Source organism: Apis mellifera, linkage group LG15 (assembly GCF_003254395.2).
Source record: "Apis mellifera strain DH4 linkage group LG15, Amel_HAv3.1, whole genome shotgun sequence".
Lineage (NCBI taxonomy): Eukaryota > Metazoa > Arthropoda > Insecta > Hymenoptera > Apidae > Apis > Apis mellifera.
The window spans coordinates 6,739,631-6,766,378 of NC_037652.1; the positions used below are offsets into that span (position 1 = coordinate 6,739,631).

The 26,748-nt window shown below is 39.4% G+C and overlaps 1 protein-coding gene across 1 annotated transcript in view; it reads right to left on the reverse strand.

The window, feature by feature from the left end:
* Window positions 1-26,748, reverse strand: part of LOC552844 (complexin) — a 238,960-nt gene that overhangs the window by 136,626 nt on the left and 75,586 nt on the right. Inside the window, exon 2 of the mRNA XM_625220.6 lies at window positions 8,494-8,591. Coding sequence (XP_625223.2) covers window positions 8,494-8,548 — 55 coding nt within the window. The 5' untranslated portion in view covers window positions 8,549-8,591. The remainder of the gene's footprint in view (window positions 1-8,493; window positions 8,592-26,748) is intronic.

Genomic DNA, 26,748 nt, shown 5'->3' on the forward strand with positions numbered 1-26,748 from the left:
TCACCGGGTTAATTTAATAACTCGCCGCGGATCGTTCGCCTCTCCACGCGTCACGAAACGCCCCATCGAAACGCCATCCGCCTCTCTCGAAACTAATTTTCAAATTGGTCTCGGTTTCGAGGGATCGGCATCCGTTTTTTTTTTTTCTATTTTTTTTTTATTTTTCGAGTGATTAAACGAGACGCGGCCGTGATTACCGCGAAAAAATAGAGTGGACGATACGATGGGACGATCGAAGAAGAAGAAGAGGGGAGGATGGATGAATGAAGGGAGGGATAAGGATCGTGGCAATTATCTTCTCCTATTCTTCCATCCTCGAATATCCTGTACATTTTTACGGGGAAGAGTTGCTTAAACTTTTTAAACTTTTCCCATACGATGGGATTTTGAACTTATCCCGATGATGTTTGGATAAGGATAATAAGGAGAAGGAATTTTGTTTTACAGATATATATATAAAATTCGTGAATATATATTTAAGGAAAAAAAGTATATTCGAGAGAGGAAATGAAAGTCTGAAAGCGCGTTTTACAAAAATTTAATTTGCATTACGATTGTATCCCTCCCTGCAGATATGAAAATTTTATTTCTATGCAAATAAGATCTCTCCGGGGAAGAGATTACTGGAGTTAGAAGTCTAAATCCTTTTATTCTTGCGGATGAAATAGATGCTCGTGGCAATTTACGATCTCTCGCGTGGAAATCGAGGGGGAGGATTTTTATCCCTGGAGATCGATCGAAATGGATAATATCGCTTCGAAAATATTTATCATTTAACGATCTTTATTAAATATTATTTATTCCTGGAGAGATAGATTGGCGAGGGGAGGAATCGTATATCGAGAATGGAATATTGGAGGAGGTTAAGCGCGTGTCGACGCGCTTCGGCCTGTTCATCGATACCACGCGACAAACAATCGTCCCAATTAATTATGCGCCTCGTGATTTATTTGAGGGCCGGCCTAGGCATTTCAACGAGCCATCACCGACGTCGCTGTCTCCCTGCCGGTGACATCGATGCACTTTCCGAAACGATCCACGGCTTTGTGCACGGTGCACGTGTTCCTCGTTCCACCTTTGTTCCGTGGAAAAAACAAGAATAATTCGAAACCATTTTCGATTTTTCGACTCGAAAGTTAATTCGCCGTAAATAGCTTCTTTATTTTCGAACAGAGGGATTAGCCTGGAATAATTTAATTTCGCCGAAATTGATACGCGAATCTTTGTCGAATCAATTATCGCTATCAATAATAAATAATAATTAAATTATAAACTATCGTTGTTATAATTTAATAATAATAACTTTAAATTTGTCCGATTAATTATTCAGAAGGGATTTAACGTGCATCGATCGCCGTGTATTAAAATTACCCCGCCGCGAGTAATTTTCGATCCTCCCCATCTTCGGATCGAGCGAATTGCTTCCGTTCGTTCCCAACTTTATCAATAATCAATCCCCATTTATACGGAATAGATGGATCCCCGTAATTTTCACCCCTTCTGGATTATCTATATCTCGAAAGAATAAATAGAGAGAAAGGAATGGTTGTAACGAAAATAATACGAAAAGAGAGGAGAGAATTCGCTTCGTTTCTCGTCCCCCGCTCTTCTGCGGGTGGAAACTTGAAGAAAAAAAGAGAGAGAGGAAGGAGGGCGCATCGTAAATAGAGTAGAATGCGGGAGTTTGTTTAAACGAGGGGAGGAGGCGATCATTCCCCTCCCCCTCCAGCCGAACCACATCGGTCGACCAGCATCGGCAACTACGGCTCCGGCCAATTCCGACCGCAGCACGGATCCGCCATATTCAACCTCTGCCCCCGGCCCAGATGCGCCACCGGATACGGCCAGATAATTGATGCAAGGACATCGCGCTCGCCCAGATGGAACACGCGACGATTATCTAATTTATCGCCCTGCTAATTAATTATTTCTTTCGAAACCTGCCCCCGTTTTCCAGAAGAAGTTTTTTGATGTTAAATGCTTTTTTTTTTTTCGTACAAATTTGGAAAATTGTTAAAATTAGAGATTTTAGGGATCTTCGAGATTGTTAAAAAAAGTTTGGAAATTAAAAATTGGAGGCCAGATATCGGAAACAAAAATTCCGACAAATTTGCTTCACGAGCATCGCAGTTTTTCTCGTTCATCATTCAAAAGATATCGCTCATACATGTTACAACTAAAAGATAAATAAATGATTATTCATAAAATATTTTCAATTCGATCGATCTAAAAGATAAAATTTCGAAGGTCTTTTGGAAGAATTTTCAATTTTTCAGATTGCAGTGGAAGGAAAGAAAGAAAGAAAGAGGAAATAAGCGCGGGTTTTTGGAAAGAAAGAAAGTTGGCCGTGGCGCTCGGTTTAATCCCCTCGCAAATCCTTTGAGCCCCATTAGCCCCGGGCCGAACTTGTCTCGAGCACACGCGTGAATTGTCGTACACCGTGAGCATAAATATTATTTAATCTTCACAGCTCGTCCAACACGCTCGACGCTTTCGATAAATTCGTTGCCGCTTCTATCCCCCATTCCGAGTATCAGAGACGATAAGGGATAAGACGAGCGTAATAATTTAGGAAAATTTAAGCGCGTGGTTGGAGCATTAACATGGCGAACGAATCATCGATAATGAGGACCCACTATGCGCGAAACAATTCGCCGCCATTTGCATACCATTTGCGTGATTTATGATACCGGGGATAATTATCTTGCATGCATCCATACATACGTGCCATCCCTCAACCGCGATCATATTTCTCTCTTATTCGCCATTATAATTATTTCCCGATTTATTTATTTCGAGAATTCTTAAAAATCTTCGACGTCTTTCTTTCTTTATCCTTTGTTCGTTCGAGATTATTTTATTTTATTTTATCGTTTAATTTGCAAGTGAAATCGAAGAAGAGATGGCGTGTAAAGATAAGGATTATATCTTAGAGATATCGTATCTGGAATTTTTTTTTTTTTTTTCATTCTTGGAGAGATTCGAAATATTGGAAATTATTTCATCGTATTCTTTTAAATCGGAATAGGATCGGATTCAATCTCTCCAATTTCTTGAATGGCATGTACGCATGCAGCTGATCGGGTTTCGATAGCGGCATAATTTGCGGTTAATAGTCGATAGGTGTTTCGAATATCGGGAGGGTGGAGGAGGAGGAGGATCCCGGGTGGAATCGTATCGCCGAACCGCGAATAAATCCGTCGCGAATAGGATTATCCCGCCTCCTTCGAGCCTCGAATCGGATCCGGGAAGACAAGGAACGCTGTGAAATAGGGAGATTTCCAGTAGAAACGTCAAATTTTCCGGCGACGGATATCCAGGGAGGAAGCGACGCGCGATATTCCCGCAAATTTCTATCGTATCATCTATCGTTTTCTTTCCTCTATCGCGTAAAGTATGGATTATCGGGGCAAAAAAATATAAGAGGGAAAATTGTAGAATTTCAACGATTTATCATTTACATTATTATTATTATTATTTTATCGTACTTTTAAAAGTTATTATCATTTTGTCGAAAATAGCAAGAAACGAGAAACAAGACAGAGCTACATAAAAATTTAAGATATACATATTTTAATGATCGATGAATAATTTGTGGATCGAGAAATTAGAAACGTCTCTATGGAAATTCGAGCAATTCGAGCAAAGCAATTTTTATTAAAAATCGCGCGACAAATTGTTCACAATCAGAAAGATCATAAAATTTTAATAATCTAATAAATTAATAAGAGACCTACTCGAATTTCCAATTCGCCGAGATACGTTCGAAGCAGAAACAATTGAAATAAGAAGAGGAAAAAAAGAGTTATCCCCCGCGACCTTTGCCAATTCAGTGGGAAAAATGCATTTGGAGGAATGTATATACACACACATATACACATACATATATACATATATATATGGAAGAGAAGCCACGTCCCTGTCGTCGAAGACCAAAAGCCATTCGGTCGACTTCGGAACAGTGGAACCGCACAGTGGCGTAGGTCGCGGTCGATCGATTCACGGGATTTCAATTAACCGAGTGACCGAGGAAAAACTGCAGTTTGGATGCTCCAGTATCCAGGAGGAGGGGAGGGGTGTGAAAGGAGGCCAACTCGAGGTATTTATACGTGTCACCGGTGAATCTTCGTGTCTCTCCACCCTGCTCTTCAATCCTCGTATCGCTTGTCATTCTTTCCTTACCGAATCTTTTTTCCCTTTTCCTTTCTTTCTTTTCTCCTTTCCTATCGATACACTCGCCTCTAATCTCTCTCACCTATCTCTTACCACATCCCTCTCTCTTTTCTTTCCATATATTTCTTGCAACGTCATCACCTGTCTCTCTCTCTCTCGTCGTTTTCGATGATATCCGATCATCCCTTTTTTACAACGTCTCTTCTCTATCCATCGTTTCTTTCACACGTATACATACACGCTCGTTTCATTCTCCATTCTCTCTATATTCAGGTCATAGCAAAACTAATTGCCATTCGATTCGTCCACTCTTTGAAGCTTGACGAAAGTTTCCCACCGCATTTCCCGTTAAACCCCCGCCCCACCCCCGAACAAACCGCCGAGGGTTTCCGCCACTTGGAACTTCCGACCTCCCTTCTCTCTCTCTCGATTGGTCTACATCGCGATGGACAAACCGTGATAATTGGCGAGGGAAGCGATTATTCCAGGATTCGAAAGAATCGATCCTCCCCGAATGTTTTTCATGTAAACTTTTTCTTTTTTTTTTTTTTTTGAATGCTTCGATGATACAACGAGAATGAGGATTCTAGGAGAGGAATAAAAGAGCTGGTTTTTTTAGAAATGATTTCGTAAAAAATAATATACGAGAAATTTTGCAATTGGCGTTGCACGTGTGAACAGTAAAAAGAAATATGAAAAGAAGACGTAAAAAAAATTCGAGAAGGAAGACGACGACGACGTTACAAAAGATCTTTGGAAAATAATGTAGGAAATGTTCGACATTGTATGAATAAGCACGAATAACAGAAGAAACGAATTAACAATAAGAGATGTAAAAGAAGCAGCATATAAGGAGCGTATTGAAGGAAAAAGTCCTCGTAAAGTAATATTCAAACGTCTTTGCAATTGATGGTGGATGCACGCGTGGAAATGTGAAAGGATTCGTATCGAGAAGGAAACGAGGATATTAAAAAAAAATAACGATACAATTAACAATAGAAAAATAAAATAAAAATAATAATATATAAAACTAATAGTAACATGAAATAAAGTTGGAACGTTCTTACGATTGATCATAATATGCGTGGAAATGTAAAAGAATTCGTATCGAGAAGTGTTTGCAAGATAATATAAAAAGCATTTTGCGACTGAAAAAGAAACGAATAACAATAACAAACGAGGGATGATATTAAAAAATTCCTCGATATTAAAAATAATATACAAAACTAATATAATGTAAAATAAAGTTCATAATAATTCGTATGGAGAAATGTTTGCAAATATAGAAAGAATTTTGCGACTGAAACGAATTAACAATAGAAAGAAATGATATTAAAAATAATGAATAAAACTAATAGCAACGTAAAATAAATTCTTATTATAACTGGAACAAACGAAGAACTCGCAGTATCAGACACTGAATGCGACATTAAAAACCTTGTTGCGGAATAATAAAGCTAGTAACACACTGTTGTACGTACATAAGATTCTTGTTGCGATTGACTAAAGGATAGATCTGAGAGATGAAGGAGGATGAGAGGGAAGAAGAAGAGTTGTAGTTGGATTGATCGATCGATCGCGAGTTAAGGTCGGCCACGAAGAAAGATTCGAGGTCGAGGTTCGGTTGACGAAGGTTTCCCATTACGGATTCCTCGCGATACGGTTGCCGTCCTCCTCCTCCCCCTCCTCTTTCTCCTCTCGGCTCGCGGCCGGGCTGAAACTTTCCCTTAATGACACAAGTTTTATTGCGGGCCATCGTTCAAGCTGGCAGCAAAGCCGACAAGCCAGCCGGCGACGCGTCGACTCCCGGCCTAGGCGGGTTGCCTCCTCTTCAATTCCCGCTCTAACTAGCCAACTTGTAATTCTAAACTCGAATAACAATGATTAAGTGAGCCCCGTTCGCCAAATGGCGTTTTCCAAGCTGCCCAAAGCGGAAAATCCGCGGAAAATTAAGGGCAACCGTGGAATTTGTTATTTTCCGCGAGGATCATCCCCAATTGCGTAACCAACTTCGTTCAAAGATTTACTACTTTGGAGAGTAGGAATTCAAAGTAAGAGAAAGATTATAGACGATCCACTTTGAATTATTTTTCATCGACGTTCAATTTTCGTCGCTTCGTTTTTCAATTTTCGTCGTCCGTTCTTCGTTCGTCGTTTGTCTGCTACGATATCGATGAGGACAGATTTGGAATAAATCATAGATACATGTAAAAAGTTATTGTTTCTCGAGTCTCTAAAGAGAGATGTAGGAAAACTTGAGAAGAACTATTCGATTAGAAACGAATTAATTTAACCATCCACTCCGAGTTGGACAGTTAACGGTGGCTAGTTGCGAGCCGATTATCCAATCGTGTTGGATAACACAATTTCCCCACGAATCATGTAATCGATCGACACGTGAAAAGCCGCATCTCCGAGTTTTAGAGAACCTTGGATGGCCCTCGACGATGCTTTAATCAATCCCCCCCTGGTCCGCTCTGTGGTCGTCCGCTTTAATCTCGCGATTCGATACACCCTGCCCCGTGTATGGACGAAAGTATGGGATGCCATTCACCCGCAGCTGCGCTATCTATCTCCTCTCTCTCTCTCTGTGGCGAAAAACTCTCTTCGAGAAACGTCACCGAGACCCAAACTTCTAACTGCGTTATCGCGTATAATCGAGAATAGAAAGCTGTTAAAATCGATCGACTGGCTTCTATTTTCTATTTGTGCGAATATAATCGAAGCGAGCTTCGGTTCTCTCCTCGAGAAAGATGAAGGAGAGTTTTAACTTTGGATCGGATGCGGCAAAAAAAGAAAAGGAAGAAAGAAAGAAAGAAAAATGAAACAAGGCAAGACAAGCGGCATTTCTTCCTTTTTCTCTCGTCCACGGGGAGCTCACGGGTGCTTCGTCATTTGATCTAATGCTTTCTTCCTTCCTGTTCCGCACGTGGCGATCAATCTTAATTCGTGTGTTAAATTACCGCGCCGAGAGACTGATGCCTCCCCTCCCCTCGCCGAAGAAATATATTAAGACACGATGAACCTCCCCGCCCACTCAGTCTCACGTTCGCGCCATTAATTCGTCACGATCGCTGCCCAAGTATATGTTCGATATCTGGCGCTTTATATATCGAGGAAAAGTTTCGAGGCCTCCCGTTCGGGATAATATCGTCGTGATCGCCATCGGATGGCTATACGATCGACCTCCCTGTTCATCTTTCGAGCATTCATCATTTCTGGATGGAACTTCGTATATATATGTGTGTGTAATTTATTATATAAAAATAAAATCATTTATTTCAGGAATAGTATTATTTTAAATAAGTTATATTTATGGTGATATTGGTTTATTATTAATTATAGGTTTAATAAGATATTATGGAAGATGGAATTTAAGTTTTTATAAAATGAATGAATTTATAATAATTCTTTTATTATTAATAGCTCCAACATCTGTTTCATTGTTAGTTCATTCATCAACTTTGGTTGGTTAACTGGAATTTATTTATTAATTCGTTATGTTGATTTGTTAGAATGTAAGTATAAGAATATTATTTTATTAATTTAGATTGAAATTAAAAATTAAAAAAAGTCATGTATATGAATTTTTTTCTGGATTCCTTCAAACTTTGACTTTTTATTTCGCGGCAAGTGAATTCATATTTGGAATCGAAATTGCAATCCAGTGTATAACACGAGGAAACAAAGGGAATATCATCCCAAGAGTCGTAGTTTTTCATTATCCGAATGAAATACACCAGTTTTGAATTTGAAAAGTTATTATTCGAAGCAATAAAGGGAACGAATAAACTTCTTCTCTTCGAGTTTCAATCACTTCGAATTTCGAGAAGGAGTGATGAAATTTTGGCAGTTTCTCTCGTTTAAAATTACCGGACAGTTTTTTTTCGACGAAAATTTGAAAGAAAAAAAGAAAGGAAAAGCTTGATTCACTACACCGACGACGAAACGTAGCGGCGATCTATCGCTTTCGAATCGAGCGGGTCTTGATTAATTCGGTTTCTTGGTCGCGTTAAACGGAGATCAACGATTTCCGCGCCACGTAAATTAGTAAATTGGCTGTCAGTCTGCGGACTGTAATTGCATTCGGCCCCGTTACGCAGCAATAGCAATCGATACTCGATCGCTTCTTCTCTGTTCCGCCTTTTATCGGATCGGCTCGAGAACCGCTTTGGAAAAGCGGTTGAAAAGCGATCTTTCCGCGAAAACTCGATGGGCTGTAATTGGTAATTGCTCGTGAAAATTGCGGGAAGGAAAATTTTCAGGAACACCACCTACAGGAGCAATGATCTGAAACCCCATTTCTGAGGAAACACTCACCTTTAACCGCGTTCAGCTTGTTGCCGACCATCTGCTTCGCCACGAAAGCTGCCATCTTGCTGCTCGCCGATCAACGCCCTGCTCGGTAATCGAACGCCCTGCAATCGAAATGATTCACTGTGAAACACTTTTCATTGAAAAAAAAAGAACGGATAATAATTTTTTAACGATAAATATTGTAATCGTAAATGTTGCAAATTCTTTTGAAACGGACTCGGTGTAACGCGCGATAATAAACAGAAACGACAACACTTTCGATAAATTTTTTACGTGACGTAAAAAGTCGATAAATATTTGTCGCGCAATAATAAGAAAATTATACGTTACAATGTTTTTACATTTTTACGATTCGTGAAAAACATGGTCCCCTTTAAGACACGCAAGAAACGATGATCTTCTCGCCTTTATATATTCACGCGTGGTAAAATCTCTTTTTAGGAGTTCCACCGCATTTCGACGTAATAATCGTTACACGAAGGTTCCCTCGGCTCGTGAGATCCTTCTTTACAACCAGATCCGATTCGATCCCTCCGCGTGTATATACGAAGGATCGAAATGGCGCACTTGGAAACTCGCGAGAATCCCCCCTCCTAAATTTAGGTTTATTAGAGAGAACGAGGCGATAGATAGAAGAAATCGAAACTGTATCTCGAGTCGAGCATCCACGGGTGGAAAAACATCCCGATTTGGACAAGTAAGGGGGGGAGAGTAAGACACTTTCGTTGCCTGGAACCAAAGGAACGATTCTCGAATAATTTCGAAGAAGGCGGAAGCTTGGAAATAACGGAGCAACGGGATTTTTCCTTCGGGCGACTCGATGTGGACTCGATATGGAAATAAATGTCATGACTCGTACTTCTTTCCTTCCAACATCTTCATTCGAACTCGTCGCTTTGCAAATAGAAATCTTTATTGCCTTGGCTTGTAGGGATCGCATGCGATGCAGCATTTAACTACTACGTATGTCTCAGTGCTGTTCCCTTCCACGTAATGGGAAAATTTCAAGTTTTCGCTTAGTAGTTCTTACGCAGTTTCATAATCCCTAGATTGATAGATCCCTAGATTTGTTCTCCCGGCAGAGCAATATGTATTAGTAACGTTTCATCCCTTTGCTTCCAATTCAATGCAAACAATGGAGTTTACACCCGAATGATGAATGTTGGAGTCTATTTTAGAATTCTATTCTAGAAAATCTTAAATCGTCGCTATTAGATCAGTGTGACGATAAATAATATTATAAATTTAATAGGAACTAAACTTATATTTTTTCATATTTGCACCTGCTGATGGATCACGTGACCAAGAGTTACCATTATTTATTTTAGAGTTCTATTTTCTATAGCTCACTGGTATAGATCAGTGCTACATATGGCAATAATATTATAAGTCCAGTAGAATTTAAACTTTAAAATTTTTCATATTTGCACCTGCTAATGGATCACGTGACCAAGAGTTACCATTATTTGTTTTAGAGTTCCATTTTCTATAGCTCATTGGTATAGAACAGTGCTATATATGGCAATAAATAATATTATAAGTCCAGTAGAATTTAAACTATTTTTCATATTTGTACTTGCTGATGAATCACGTGGCCAAGAGTTACCATTACTTGTTTTAGAGTTCCATTTTCTATAGCTCATTGATATAGATCAGTGCTATATATGACAATAAATAATATTATAAGTCCAGTAGAATTTAAACTTTAAAAATTTTCATATTTGCACCTGCTGATGGATTACGTAGCCAAGAATTACCATTATTTGTTTTAGAGTTCCATTTTCTATAGCTCACTGATATAGAACAGTAGGATTTAAACTTATATTTTTCATATTTCCTGCTGATGGATCATGTCACTGATAACCAAGAATTATTATATGTTAGAGTTCCAAAGTTTAAATTACTGCTATTAATAAATCAGTGATAAACAATAAACATATATTGTAAATCCAATAAGATCTAAACTTATACATTTTCCATATTCCAAAACATTTCAATCACATTTTCACTCGTGATGCAAAAATTCGAAGAAATTCAGTTGGTCGTTTTCAGTCTGAAAACATCTTTCGAAAGATATGCCATCATTCGACTAATCGTCATCGAGGGGGATCCCCTATGCTTGAAATATTACCCTTGGATCGTCCTCCCCCTCTTTTCATTTTCCCCTTCCCTCCTCCATCCGCTCCCCTCTCGAAAATGAAATACGGATCTCGTGGGAGGGCCGCGTCAACTTTCGATGTCGTCGTCCTCGATTTCGAGCCCTCGTTGGCGCAGGTATTTTAATCTCGCGCGTGGGCCACGTAACGTACACGGAGGGGAGGCGGCGTGAGGCGGTGTGCGAGGATGAGGGAACGCGCATGGCTGGTAACGAGGCGATGCTTATCGGCGCGAAAACCGCCGCGTCAGCGCGCTCTATAATTTAACGGAAGGCTCTGGGTCACCGGGTTGATACTTGGACCACTTTCGGGCGGCCTTGCACCTTTCCAGATGAGCACCTTCTAAGGGCGTCCACGATATATACTGCTATCGTGAAATTTTTTTCCAATTCTCGTATATTCTTCTTGAATTTATTTCGTCGAATCGCGATTCAAAAGGTGGATCGATGAGATGAGAGAGAGAGAGAGAGAATTAAAATTTTAACTTTTATGGATCATCAACGAGGAGGAAGTATCGCTGTCGATAAACCGTGTTGTATAATTTTATTTGTAGAACTTTTAGATCGTATTTGAAACGAGCAATCAAATCCTTCATCTCTTTCACGAGACTGTTTGCTCGTATATCCATGAAGAAATATTTTTAAAAGCAAAGAGAGATTCTTATTACATTCTCTATATCTCTATAAATTTTTATAAATATATCGGAAGGAGAGGATCGAACAGGAAGGAAGAACAAAGATGAAGATGATCGATGGAACCGAAATTAAGAAGAATGAATCACGAGATATTCACTCGGATTTAAATCACTTCGTTCTCCGATTATCACGGAAGTTCTATTCCCTCCTAGAACGTGTTAATGGCGTACGGTTTGGCGCCAAGGAAATGGAATTGTTAGACGGATCGCGCCATCTTATACGCAGTATTCCATTTGCGAACCGGCGAAACATTTCCCCCTCCTAGTTTCCATAACACGAGCAAACATCCCATAAACAACCCAACCTCCTTCTCGAAGAGGAGGATTCCAAGATTCCTTAACCAAATGGCGGCTATATCCTTCAGATTTGTCGATGCGGCGGAAAATAACGGCTCACACACATTTTCGCAAGAATGTAACGTGTTTACAGTAACTCTCACAGTTGGAACTTGTTTTTCGCTGATACAATTAAACCTTGAACCTGACCCTTCTTCTTACTCACAAATTTACAACATCGATTCACATCGACCTTGTAAGTGAAATACACCTATTATCCTTCCAATTCTCCAACGACGTTCTCCACGAGAGCGAGAAAAATTCAGAAAAATTCCTCCTACGCGGGGGTCCATCGGCGTCGCTTATCTGGCGTCTGGCTAGGAAACGGTTCTAGCAAAGTGGCTCGTAACTGGCCACCACGGAAATACGATCGATAGAGAAATATATACGGGAGAGGAGAAGGTCGGTGACGAGAGAGAAGCGAGAAGACGCCGATAAAGCAGCGGTAAACCGGCGTCGAGACGTCTCGGCGCCTCTTCCTTCCCCTCTTTCGCGATCCCCGTGATTTTCCAACAACAAACGACAAGTTTATCCCAGAGGCGATGGACTCGGCTTCCCTCTCCCTCGATATTACTTGTGTTTCTTTCGCGGGGGAAGCTTTTCGATCGTCGCCCCTTAATCCGACGCGGCTTAAACGCCCCATCACACGTTCGTCCATACGGAATCAGGCGGCCGTGTTTTTCGTTTGCTCGGCCAACGATTCGAAACGGTCCCCTCCTCGATCGAACGACCAGAAGTTTGGGGGAATTTTTGCGATGGAAACCGAATCGCGCACGTGGTGGAAGATCACGTTCCAAGATTTTGAGGTTTTATTTTCCTCGGTTCGAATTTTTTTTTTCTTTTACACGTGAATTTATTAATTTAATTAATACTATAAAATTCAAAATTTTATGTGCTTAAACACTAAAATAAATTTAAGAATATAGATTAGATTGTAGAAAAATTATATAAAAATTATTAATTTATCGACAGGGTATGAACCTGTTAGCTTTATTTAGCTTATTATATAATAAAATTATTTATTTTTTATAAAGTTGTTTTTGTGTTTTATTTATAAATTAAATTTAATTGTTTTTATATTGAAAATATAATGTTTTTTTTTAAACTATATAAATAATAATAAAAAGAGAAATATAGATTTTTAAATAAATCTAAAGTTAAAGTTAGAAGCTTTATTTATTAATATTTCTTTTTTATTAAATATTTTATTTAAGTATTATTTATAAACTATGTTTTAATTGTTTTTATATTATAAATATATTGTTTTTAAAAACTTTTATAAATATTAAATTTTTATTAAATTCATTTGAACTAGTAAAGAGAATGAATCGAATATTTTTGTCATTTTTATGTAATAATTGCTTTCGATGTGATAATTTTATATTATAAAATAGCTATTATTAGGTTGATCTGTTATCCTTTTGAACAATGATTCGAACTCTTCACCCTCGACTCGAGTTAAAAGAGAGACGTCGAAATTTCGCCTTAAATTCGGATAAAAAAGAAAAAACGTAGAAAGAGAGAGAGTTTAATTCGAGAACAAGTGATCGTCGCACACACAGAGTATACTAAAGCATACCTGCGTAAATCTTCGTTGCAAATTTGTCGTTGCGGATTTCAAAAGATTGCGCGATGCGCAAGGATATCCGGGACGGCGGGAAGCCGGATGAGAGGCGGCTATCGCGTTTCAGAGTAGGTCCGTCGCCAACTTGACGCCGCAGGAATTCTATCCTCCGGGAGGAAAGGAGGTTGCGACACATCCATGCGACACCGTCGTTGAAAAATCGTCGCGCAGAAGAGGGGAGGTAGGATAAAATAAAAAGGGGAAGGTCGAGGGAAAAAGGGATATCGCGATCGACAAACAAGCTCGCTCGCGACGAGAAATATTTGCCCTTCTTAAAACTCGACAGCGAGCAATTTGGCCTCGAATCGGAGAAGTGTGTTGCCGGGGATCCGATGTCGAAGGAGGGGCGGCCATTTAAAACGCAACCCCTCTCCAAGGAGGAGGTCAACAATCTTTCCTCTCCTTCAAAGCTTTCATTCGCTTTTTAACTTCGAATTTCGAGGCTCGAATTGACGAATCGGGCGAAGAAACAAGAGGAAGACGCTTCCTTCTCTCTCTCTCTCTCTCTTTCTCTGTCCGACAATGCAGCCGGGACGATTCCACTTGGCAACCGACTACTTTCCAGACTACAGACACTACAATTAACGAATTCCAGAAATTTATTCCACCGTGCCGTGGCGGAGAGCTGCGGCACGAGAGTGAGCTTCGCCGAGGAGCAGCTATTCGTTTCCAGCCGGGGAACCTCCGCGTCGCGTAATTCCAACCAAGAGAGAGAGAGAGAGAGAGAGAGAGACAGAGAGAGAGAGAGAGAGAGAGAGAGAGGGAGATTGAGAGAAGAAGAGATCTCTTTGGAGGAAAGAACGGTAGCCTCGTTAGAGCGAGGTGGGCCACCTCGAGGCATCCCCTTTGCTCTCTCCCTTGTATTAATTAAATAGAGCGAAAAGAAGAATTTGTTCGTTCGATTACAAGTGAAAGATCTTTGGTTAGAGTTAATTTTCCTCCTTTCTTCGCTATTCAGATTCTTTTCTAAATGATAGAGTTGGAGTTTCTTTGTGAAACGATCGAAGATGTGAACCGCGTACCTTTTTTTCGTTTTCATGCTTTCTCGATTAAAAATACTCGACCAAGGATTGGTAAAACTTTTGAGAAAGCTTTTTTATTCTACTCTAAAATTTCGTATCCAATTTTCGTATCCATTTGCCTACGTCTCCTTGGGAAGGAAGTGTGAAGAAGAGGAGGAAAAGTTCGGAACGTTCTTTTCAAGTGAAAAGAAAAGAAAAAATTTGAAGAAATTTGATCCCATTCGAGTCGAAGCGAGAGATTCAATTAGCGAAACCAGAAATTCGTTGATGTCCGTTACGGTCGAAAGATTGTTGGCCGTATTCTCGACACGATCGCGTTTCGTCGTTCAACGAAATGCACGCTTTGCCTGCCTGCCGGCAGGCAACCTCTGCTACGTGATCGCGAGGATACCTCGTCGGAACGAGGTCGAACGTGACGTTCTTCCGGACAGAGCTGTTCGCGAAATTAAGATGGTCGAACGTCTTCGACTATTTTTTCAAAAAACTTCCACTTTGCTCGATAAGAAAGGCAAACAACATATCCGATATGCGTCTATATATTTTCATCGTTGTGGACACATCGCAGCGTGGAGCAAGGTTAGGACACGATCACCCTCGGCTCTCCTTTCCTCTCCTTCGCCGCTCGAGATTCATCGTTTCCTGTCGCTAGTAGCGTGTTGGCGGAAGCGCGAGATTTGTCGGGGAACAATGACGTCGCTAATGGAGAAGTTGGACGCTTCATCGAAAGGGTCGACGAGTTTCCACGATTCCCTTCGACTCCGTTTATCTCCGCGATTCCGTTGATTCGAAGTTAACTGTGTTATACACAAGTCTAAGATCCGACTATTATTTCACGGGCACAATTTAATAGGTCTATTGAGGAAGGATGTTTTTAAACGCGGAGACGCGTAACCGGGTTAAAAGTACGGGACAAAATATCAATTAGATAGGGATAGATATAAGATAGGGATAAAGTGATGGAGATAAGTTATATTGAATTCTTTTCGCACGTGTTTATTTTAACGCAAGGGTTTTGTTTAAGGTAAAGAATAACATGGCAGCGATTAGCGATCGGGTTCTATGCGCTCTACGTGAATCACAACGATCTTCGGTACAGTTCTACAAGATTCTTCGGCTCGAGGATTAGTTGGAACGAATTATTCGAATTGGTAGGTAATCTCATATAATTCATTTAATTTATATACTTATATATTTTATATATATTTGTATAATGTATTTATAATTATTTTTTATACATATTTGTATTTCTTTTTTTTAGTTTATGAAAATATGAGCGCCCAAAGAGCAGAGTACAAAAGGTAAGTATAAAACAGGTAAGTACATTCAAATTTCATAATTAGTCTTAAGTAAAATGTTGAAAAAATGTTTTTTCTACAAAAATGGCGCTGAAAAAGGTAAGTATAAAAGGTAAGTATAGAAGGTAAGTATAGAAGGTAAGTAATTTAAATTAATTCTAAATTCGTTCAAAAGTTTGAAAAATTTCCTGGAATTTCGAGACTTTTTGGAAGTAACGTCAAATTCTTAGAATTTTCAAAATTCTTGGAAATGACGTCAAATTCCTAGAATTTTCGAAATTCTTGAAATTGAAACTTTTGGCCGAAATTTCGACTTTGTATTAGGAGAACATAAGTTGATAGGAGGTCTTTCGAGGAATTTTTCCCAGAATTTCTCAGTGGACCAAGGAATAGAAATTTTGGCCGAAAATTCGACTTTCTATTAGGAGAATATAAGTTGATAGGAGGTCTTTCGAGGAATTTTTCCCAGAATTTTTCAGTGGACCAAGGAATAGAAATTTTGGCCGAAAATTCGACTTTGTATTAGGAGAATATAAGTTGATAGGAGGTCTTTCGAGGAATTTTTCTTTGGAGTTTTGTGGTGGACCAAAGAATAGAAATTTTGGCTAAAAATTCGACTTTGTATTAGGAGAATATAAGTTGATAGGAGGTCTTTCGAGGAATTTCTCTTTGGAGTTTTGTGGTGGACCAAAGAATAGAAATTTTGGCTAAAAATTCGACTTTGTATTAGGAGAATATAAGTTGATAGGAGGTCGTTCGAGGAATTTTTCCCAGAATTTCTCAGTGGACCACGGAATAGAAATTTTGGCCGAAAATTCGATTTTGTATTAGGAGAATATAAGTTGATAGGAGGTCGTTCGAGGAATTTTTCCCAGAATTTTTCAGTGGACCAAGGAATAGAAATTTTGGCCGAAAATTCGACTTTGTATTAGGAGAATATAAGTTGATAGGAGGTCTTTCGAGGAATTTTTCTTTGGAGTTTTGTGGTGGACCAAAGAATAGAAATTTTGGCTAAAAATTCGACTTTGTATTAGGAGAATATAAGTTGATAGGAGGTCTTTCGAGGAATTTTTCTTTGGAGTTTTGTGGTGGACCAAAGAATAGAAATTTTGGCTAAAAATTCGACTTTGTAATAGGAGAATATAAGTTGATAGGAGGTCTTTTGAGGAATTTTTCCCAGAATTTTTCAGTGGACCAAGGAATAGAAATTTTGGCCGAAAATTCGACTTTGTATTAGGAGAATATAAATTGATAGGAGGTCTTTCGAGGAATTTTTCCCAGAATTTTTCAGTGGACCAAGGAATAGAAATTTTGGCCGAAAATTGGATTTTGTATTAGGAGAATATAAGTTGATAGGAGGTCGTTCGAGGAATTTTTCCCAGAATTTTTCAGTGGACCAAGGAATAGAAATTTTGGCCGAAAATTCGACTTTGTATTAGGAGAATATAAGTTGATAGGAGGTCTTTCGAGGAATTTTTCTTTGGAGTTTTGTGGTGGACCAAAGAATAGAAATTTTGGCTAAAAATTCGACTTTTTATTAGGAGAATATAAGTTGATAGGAGGTCTTTCGAGGAATTTTTCCCAGAATTTTTCAATGGACCAAGGAATAGAAATTTTGGCCGAAAATTCGACTTTGTATTAGGAGAATATAAATTGATAGGAGGTCTTTCGAGGAATTTTTCCCAGAATTTTTCAGTGGACCAAGGAATAGAAATTTTGGCCGAAAATTGGATTTTGTATTAGGAGAATATAAGTTGATAGGAGGTCGTTCGAGGAATTTTTCCCAGAATTTTTCAGTGGACCAAGGAATAGAAATTTTGGCCGAAAATTCGACTTTGTATTAGGAGAATATAAGTTGATAGGAGGTCTTTCTAGGAATTTCTCTTTGGAGTTTTGTGGTGGACCAAAGAATAGAAATTTTGGCTAAAAATTCGACTTTGTATTAGGAGAATATAAGTTGATAGGAGGTCTTTCGAGGAATTTTTCCCAGAATTTTTCAGTGGACCAAGGAATAGAAATTTTGGCTAAAAATTCGACTTTGTATTAGGAGAACATAAGTTGATAGAAGGTTGATCCGGAAATTTTTTCAAGAATTTTGCCAATTCCTGGAAATGACGTCAAATTCCTAGAATTTTCGAAATTCTTGAAATTGAAATTTTTGGCCGAAATTTCGACTTTGTATTAGGAGAACATAACTTGACAGGAGGTCGATCGAGAAATTTTTTCAAGAATTTTGCCAATTCCTGGAAATGACGTCAAATTCCTAGAATTTTCGAAATTGAAACTTTTGGTCAAAATTTCGACTTTGTATTAGGAGAACATAAATTGATAGGAGGTTGATCCAGAAATTTTTAAATGAATGAAATTTTTGGCCAAAAATTCGATTTTGTATTAGGAGAACATAAGTTGATAGGAGGTGGTTCGAGAAATGTTTGAATGAATGAAATTTTTGATCGAAATTTCGACTTTGTATTAGGAGAAAATAAATTGATAGAAGTTCGATCGAGAAATTTTTGAATGAACGAAATTTTTGATCGAAAATTCGACTTTGTATTAGGAGAACATAAGTTGATAGGAGGTCGATCGGGAAATTTTTGAATGAATGAAATTTTTGATCGAAAATTTGATTTTGTATTAGGAGAACATAAATTGATAGGAGGTTGATCCAGAAATTTTTGAATGAATAAAATTTTTGGCCGAAATTTCGACTTTGTATTAGGAGAACATAAGTTGAAAGGAGGTCGATGGAGAAATTTTCGAATGAATAAAATTTTTGGCCGAAGATTTGATTTCATATTAGGAGAACATAAGTTGATAGGAGGTGGTTCGAGAAATGTTTGAATGAATGAAATTTTTGATCGAAATTTCGACTTTGTATTAGGAGAACATAAATTGATAGAGGCTCGATCGAGAAATTTTTGAATGAATAAAATTTTTGGCCGAAATTTAGACTTTGTATTAAGAGAACATAAGTTGAGAGGAGGAGGTTCGAGAAATTTGTCCAGGAATAGAATTTTTGTCCGAAATTTGGACTTTGTATTAGGAGAACATAAGTTGATAGGAGGTGGTTCGAGAAATGTTTGAGTGAATAAAATTTTTGGCCGAAATTTCAACTTTGTATTAGGAGAACATAAGTTGATAGGAGGTGGTTCGAGAAATGTTTGAGTGAATAAAATTTTTGGCCGAAATTTCGACTTTGTATTAGGAGAACATAAGTTGATAGGAGATAAATCAAGAAACTTTTGAATGAACAAAATTTTTGGCCGAAAATTGGACTTTGTATTAGGAGAACATAAGTTGACAGGAGGTCGATCGAGAAATTTTTGAATGAACGAAATTTTTGACCGAAAATTCGACTTTGTGTTAGGAGAACATAAGTTGATAGGAAGTAAATCAAGAAGCTTTTGAACGAACAAAATTTTTGGCCGAAAATTGGACTTTGTATTAGGAGAACATAAGTTAATAGGAGGTAAATCAGGAAACTTTTGAATGAACAAAATTTTTGGCCGAAATTTCGACTTTGTATTAGGAGAACATAAGTTGACAGGAAGTGGTTCGAGAAATGTTTGAATGAACGAAATTTTTGACCGAAAATTCGATTTTGTATTAGGAAAACATAAGTTGGCAGAAGGTCGTTCGAGAAATTTTTGAAGGAATGAAATTTTGGCCGAAAATTCGATTTTGTATTAGGAGAACATAAGTTGACAGGAGGTCGATCGAGAAATTTTTGAATGAACGAAATTTTTGGCCGAGAATTCGATTTTATATTAGGAGAACATAAGTTGAGAGGAGGTGGTTCGAGAAATGTTTGAGTGAATAATATTTTTGGCCGAAATTTCGATTTTGTATTAGGAGACGAGAAGTTCATAGGAGGTAGTTCGAGAAATGTTTGAGGATAAAATTTTTGGCCAAAAATTCGATTTTGTATTAGGAGAACATAAGTTGACAGGAGGTCGTTCGAGAAATTTTTCCAAGAATTTTGCCAATTCCTTGAAATGACGTTAAATTCCTGGAATTTCTGAAATTTTTGAAAAATATGGCAAATTTACATACTTACCTATACTTACCGTTCGATACTTACCGTTCCCTTACTTACCTTGTTAGAATTCCATTTTTTTATTGTATTAAACATTTTTTATGCCATTTTTCTTAATTCTAAGGGATTCAGTAATATACAGTGGTGGACCGTTTAATTCTATCTGGAATATCTCGTTTATTTTTAAAGATATTAAAAATATGTTTCAGAATAAAAATTGAATAATTTCGAGAGAGGCGAATCCCGACGTTATCAGTTTTTTTATAACTACACGTATAAAGAAGCTGTGAAGATCAACATTTTCTTTTTTAAATTGAATCCATATTTTTTGATCCATTAATCGATTCAGCTCGCTATTTCCCATAAGAAAATATTAGTCGCGTATCTCAAAAAATTATTAATGCAAGAGATAATTGAATATCCCTTAAACTAATAATTTTTTCCTACAAATTACTAATATTTTTTTATAGAGAATAACATGCTGTATCCATCGATGCATCAAGAAACACGTACTTCTATCTAAAAAAGAACCAATTTGATCATAGTACAGTCTCTACGCGTGTTCCTATGAAAAAAACAATTACATCGTGCCATACTTTCTCTCGAAACTATTCAACTTTTATCCGAAACATTTTTTAATATTATGAAAAACCTGCGAGATATCCCAAGCTAAACGGTACACTCCCTGTATACATACTGCGGGTACAACGATATTCATATACGTAACATACATATATGATATATACGTATACCGTATTATAGTGTAAGGGATACACATAGGGAATACACATACACCTACAAATGGTGTAAGTTCTATTTTAATCCTCCAAGGTAGACGCTCAATGTTACGAAACACGTACGTGTTCCACTTAATTATTAGGTAATTGCAACTTCCATTAAAATTTTGGCGTTAAAACGTTACGATATCGAATCGTGAACGAACAAAGAGATTCTACCTTGGATAAATTTCCCTCCATCTTATACATACCTTATATATATACAATGAGAATTGAAAGGACGAAGTTCGAACATTGTTCGAAGGAGAAAACAATTAGGAATTGCGCGATTGTTCCGCGAAACGTATATATACCATCTCTCTCTCTCTTGCTCACAATCGCCACGTTCCTCCAGCGAGGAAAGGAAGAGGAATCGCTTTGTCGAGAACGTCTTCGTCGAATCGTGGATAAGATACCTTATATCGTGCTGTTCGAGCTGATTGCCGCGGAATAATACCGTTCGATACCTTTTTCTCTCGTCGATCACGCTCCGTTTAATCCGTCTCCTCCCTTTGATATTTCCTTCCCCAGCCGCCTTCCAACGTTTGCCCTCGCGATTTAATTCCGCTTGCACTTTCCACCTCAACGAATTCCCTCATTTTAAACCTTAAACCTCCCCTCTCTCTCTCTCTCTCTCTTCATTCATGTAGGTGTTTCCCAGGCGTTGAAATACACATGTCCAGGCAAACAAGGATCGCGATGGTGTTTAGATTCGGACGAACGTTTTCGATACAGCGTATGCGATGATACAGCGGATTGATATTGTTCCGACTGGCTTCGTTTCCGAGAGTGCAACACTCGTTTTTACTCGCAACGCTTGTATCGCTCCTATTTGTTCAATTTAAGGTTTAAACGGTTCCATTCCGTTCTCGCTTGTTTCACGAACTACTTGAAACTTTGTTTCCTCCAAGTCCAAGCTTTATCGATACACGTGATATACACGTATTCACGTTTGGGGATCCGTTGATATCGATATCGAGGAGTTTATCCAGGAATTTGTCTAGATTCCTGGTTGTAACTCGTTAGATAAGCTGCTCGAACGATCCTCAAAGGTATGTAATATATTACCACGAATATATTATAATAACACTGTTCGTATCCTCTGGCGGATTGATTTTATTGCCTCCTGGACGCTTAGATTAGAAGCACCATGATGCATCATTCGATACACTCGATCCCCTGGTATCGTTAGCCGGATCATCGTGGATGATGTTTCGAATTTCGAGTCGCTTTAACCGGATCGCTTGTTAAAAATATCTCCCTCTCCTCCTTCCCCGCACTCGATCCCTGTGCGACGATCGTTGGGAAAAGAGGTTGGTCAATCGGTGGAAAATTTGGCGCGGTCGGGAAACGTGGAAATTACGAGGGCGCGAAATAAATTCAACGACGAAATTGGATTCGGAGAATCGTTAACAGGGGATGGAGTAAGTAAGAAGTCGTGTAACGCAACGATGATCCATCAACGCGGATCGGTCGATCCATCAAAAACGATCCGTCCATGCGGGTGTGTAGGATCGTCCTCAGGCGTGTGTCCTCGCGAAACCAGCCCTCCTCCCTGCTTTCATTAATCATTTTATTCCCGTGTCTTCGATACGGCTTTTTACGGTATAAAATCGCGACAGGATTCGTCGTTTTCTGGGGAGGGAATTTGTGGTCGAATTTCGTAATCCTTCCCCGAGAAATTTTAAATCCTTGAATAATTCGACGAGTAAATTTATCGAGTAAAAGTTTCTTAATCTAAGGAATTATTATTAAAAAGTATTCCGAACAACTTCTTTTTTACACGCAATTTATTATCTCTCACACACTATCATCGAATCCAATAAATGGAACAAATGGAATACAGAGAAAATTCACTTTATATACAACTTTCAGAGAATTTAATTTTAAGAATTTAATCTTAAATCCTTACGCTCCCTCTCTCTATATATTTATATATTTGTCAATTATTACGTGAGTAAATATAAACGAATAAAGAAAAAAAAAAGGAAGAAAAAATAAGCGATAAATTGGCTCAAAATTGGCACGATTGAGCACAGAATTGTTTCAGAATGTTCCCTGACCCGAAACGGTTAAAATTATCACTCGTGTGGGGGTTTATTGGCTCGTCGTCGGCTTCCTTCTCCCCGTCCGAGTTTCTCATCGTCCAAAATGATAAAATACGCTGCGACCATCGTCGAACATCGCGAGACGCAAACGGTACAGCTATGCACGTTGGCTGTGCAAAATTACAGATAGCCAGAAATAATTTCATCCGTTCAAGTAAGAAAAGTAAACTGCGCTTTTACGGTCGTCCCCGGAAGGGAGGCTCGGAGGAGGGGAGGAGGAAGAGGGGGGAAGTTCGATTCGGCGTCGAAGTTAATTAAGAAACGGCCAATTAACCGAGTTCTCGAACCGAGTGCCACTAAACGCAACCCGGTTACTTCGTTTTCCGCCATGAATTCTTCTTGAACGAGCCTCCCGAGGCTTTAATAAAGTCTGCCTGAGAGAGAGAGAGAGAGAGAAACAGAGAAAGAGGTTCCGTGGAAATATCATGCCGAATTCGGTCCCGAAAGTAGTCGAGAGGTATATTTCCACGTTGAGCACGTTGTTTCTCTCTTTCTCTTTCTGTATGTCTCGTTGGAATTTCTCGAATTTTTCGACCAACATACAGAGAGACGAGTGTCGAGAAATATTTTCGATGTTTTGATAGGGAGGAAAAAAAGAAAAGAAAGGAAAGGGGAAGGGGGGGATAAAGCGGCGAAGGTGAATTTCGAAATTTGGAAAAAAATATTTGGCAGGTGAAATTCAAGCGCACGCGGAGTTTTGAAAGTCATCGTGGATGGCGGTGTCACAAAGGCGTTCCCTGCCGGACTTTTCCCGGTTTTCGATCGCCCGACCGACTTTTTTCCCCCCCGCGCGCCAAACCAACGCCGGATGTCAAAGCGAGTCTATTTTCGAGATTACGTTTTCCCGTGTCGAGGCTTTCGAATCTTTTCGAGTTCGTTGTGTTTGTGAAAAACGTTCGACGATGGACAATGAATGAGTACAGAGAGAGAGAGAGAGAGAAGAAGAGGGAGATCGATCGGAATGAGGGAAAATTCGATTACGCGAATTCGAGTAACTCGGCCCACCTTTGAATCTCGAATTCCAAATTAAACGAGTCGAACGAACGTTTAAACGCTTAAAGGTGCACGGTGATTACTCGCGAATCTCGAGAATTCGGGAAATCGAAGGATATCTTTTCGAATTTATTCAACATTCCACGGAGAAGACTGATTGAAATGAAAGCGACTCGCGTCAAATTTATTCGGAACGAAGTTGCACCGTCGGCGTTGCATTCCTTCGCTGAATCATAATTTTCAAGAAATTGAAGAATCAAAGAGAATTCAAAATTTTTTCGAATTCGCTTAAAAGCATCCCACGAACAAATATACATACATATATACATAAAGAGAGAAAGATAGAGAAAGGATTAAAGAAAAATCAATTTCCAATCTTTTAACTTTATCCAAAACAAAGTTGCATCATCGGGTACATTTCTATATTCATAGATTCGTAAGTTATTCGCATGTGATCAGGGAAGATTCGAAAAAATTCTTTAAAATCGATCGAAAACAAAATTTCCAATTCCCTAATTTAGCCGAATATTTCGTTTATCAAATTCGTCAGAAACGAAAATCGAATCGTTACGTGCTCGCGGGTTATGGAAAATTTGGAAAACCTCGCGAAGGATCCTCGAGAGGAATCATCACAGGTACGATCTCCGACATCGATTCAATTCTCATTTAAAAGCGTGTTAGACTCGTGTCGCGACACGTGCTACAATTTCTCGATAGAGGGGGGAGGGAGGGGGCGCCGCCGCCACGCTATATTTCCGCCCGCCTCTCTCTTACAGCCTCGATCCTTTTGTCCGTGCACAGCCTCGCGTACAGCCTCGCTGGAAAATGTAATAACTCAAAGCCCACGGGAGGCGGAGGAGGGGGGCGAGATACACCGGCGGATACAGATTCCCGGCGACCTGGGAGAACTTGGTGTTCTCGTTACTCACGGGCCTCGATCCGCCCGTTGTTTATCGCCGGTTCCGCGCCACTCCTAATGTAATATCTTCGTCGATGCTCTTGCTCCAGAGACGGAGGAATCGCTCGCCGATAAATTCCCATCGAAGAATGCGGCAGAGCAACGTTCGACGCGCGTTCCGTGTCTAGCGATGGGATCGAGCGCAGCGCGAATCAACGAGATTGATTCGAATTCCCTCGAAGAAAGTGAGAGATTCGAGTAGAATCGAGTGTGAAATAGAATTCGAATTCTTCGTATCCTCTCGAAGGAAGCGACAGATTCGAGTAGAATCGAGTATGAACGAGATAGAATTCTTCGTATTCCCTCGAAGGAAGCGAAAGATTCGAGTAGAATCGAGTGTGAACAAAATAGAATTCTTCGTATCTCCTCGAAGGAAGTGAAAGATTCGAATAGAATCGAGTGTGAACAAGATATACAATTCGAAAAGTGCGAGAATTTTTAGAATTTAAATTTCTCGATTCGAAGGAAATGAAAGTTTTGAGTATATTTGAATCTGAACAAGATAGATTCGAATTCTTCGTATCTCCTCGAAGGAAGTGATAGATTCGAGTAGAATCTAATGTGAACAAAATAGAATTCGAATTCTTCGTATCTTTCGAAAAAAGCGAAAGATTCGAGTAGAATCGAGTGTGAACAAAATAAAATTCGAATTCTTCGTATCCCCCTCGAAAAAAGTGAAAGATTCGAGTAGAAAGAAATCTGAACGAGATAGAACTCGAGTTCCACGAATTCTGTCCTTGGAACTAGACTGTCTTTGGGAAAAGATAGTTTCGAACAGAATCGATGTAGACTTGATACTCGCCCCTTCGACTTAATCCCATCGCTGCTTCTCGCGTCTCCACTCTCCTGTCCCTCCCTCCTCACATTTAAAACTGTTCGTTCCCTAACCCCATTACGTGATCCTGCTCTCGCTACGAATGTACAAATCGAATCAATCCCTCCTCGAATATTTGTCACGGGAAAACAGCGACTCGTGTAGCGCGGATTAAACGAAATTTCCGTGACCGGTGAGGAATCAAGACGATGTATCGCGAGATCTTTCCTCCTCGATCGAGCTACCCTTTTCTCGGATAGCTCTAAAGAGGAGGAGCGAGTTCGAAAAAAACAAAGGGCGGTGGGGATGAAAAGGGAGCAAAGACGTATCGCCGCCATTGTCTCGCGTACTGTTTTTCCGAAGGAGCGAGTAAAAGGCGGTAGACGAGACGCGATAAAGAGGATCGCGTAGGAGGAGAGAGAGAGAGAGGGAGAGACTGGAACAAAGCGTGGAGTTTCACGCGAAACGGAGAAATATTAAGGGTTGCAGCACTACTCCCGATATTAGAGAGCCTGCGGGAAGATCAGCCGCGATTTGTTCCAATGAGAAACGCCCCGGCAAACGTTCCTTCCAATAGTTCCTCGGTATTCCTATCCCCCTCCCTCTAACGACCCGCTCGTTTCTCCTGTCGCATACCATTTCCTTCCTCTCGGTGTACATTCGTACGCTCTTTATCTCTGTCCCTTAACGCCGAATCTTTCTCTCTCTCCCTCTTTTCGAATTCTTCTTCTTGGAAAAAAAGAAAAGAAGGAGAAGAAAAGAAGCGCCATTAAGGAGATCTCGAATCAAGCGGAACGGAAATGCAATTCTCGTTATCGCACGCAATCGTTTCCGCTGTATCGAGCATCGGCAAACAGGGAGATTTCGTTTTCGCTGGGTGAGAGAAAAGGTGTATATAATAAGGGATCACGTACAAAAGAGTGCGGCTTTATAACCGGCCGGCCAGGCGTGCACCTCACTTTCGAGAGAGGAGAAGTTTTTGGATGACGTCGTAACAAGTGGCTCGATAACGAAAATTTCCAACCAGCTTTGTCGGAAGGAGAGCGCGGTGAAAATCTATCAGCTTATTCTCTCTCTCTTCCCTTGCGGGAATAAAGTTTGGCATTGCGAGAGAGAAAGAGAAAGAGAGAAAGAGAGATCGTGTTTTTCGTATCGCGCCGTATTGCGCCTTCTAACTACTCGCCGTAATTCCGCGTAATTCAGCTTTTGTTGTTCTCGAACGCAGGCGGCGGCGAATCAAGTATCAAGCCGGAACAAAGTTTTTAATTGGGAGCAGCGGAATCATCATGGGGAACAAATTAGTGGTTTACGCTCGTTTCGACGCGTCTTAATTTCTGCGAATTTAATCCTTCCTTTCGAAAACAATTCGAAAGCAATCTCGATCGAGAAATAAAAAGATGGATCGATTCGCTCGGTTTCGATTAATCTTTTTCAAGCAAGCAAGTA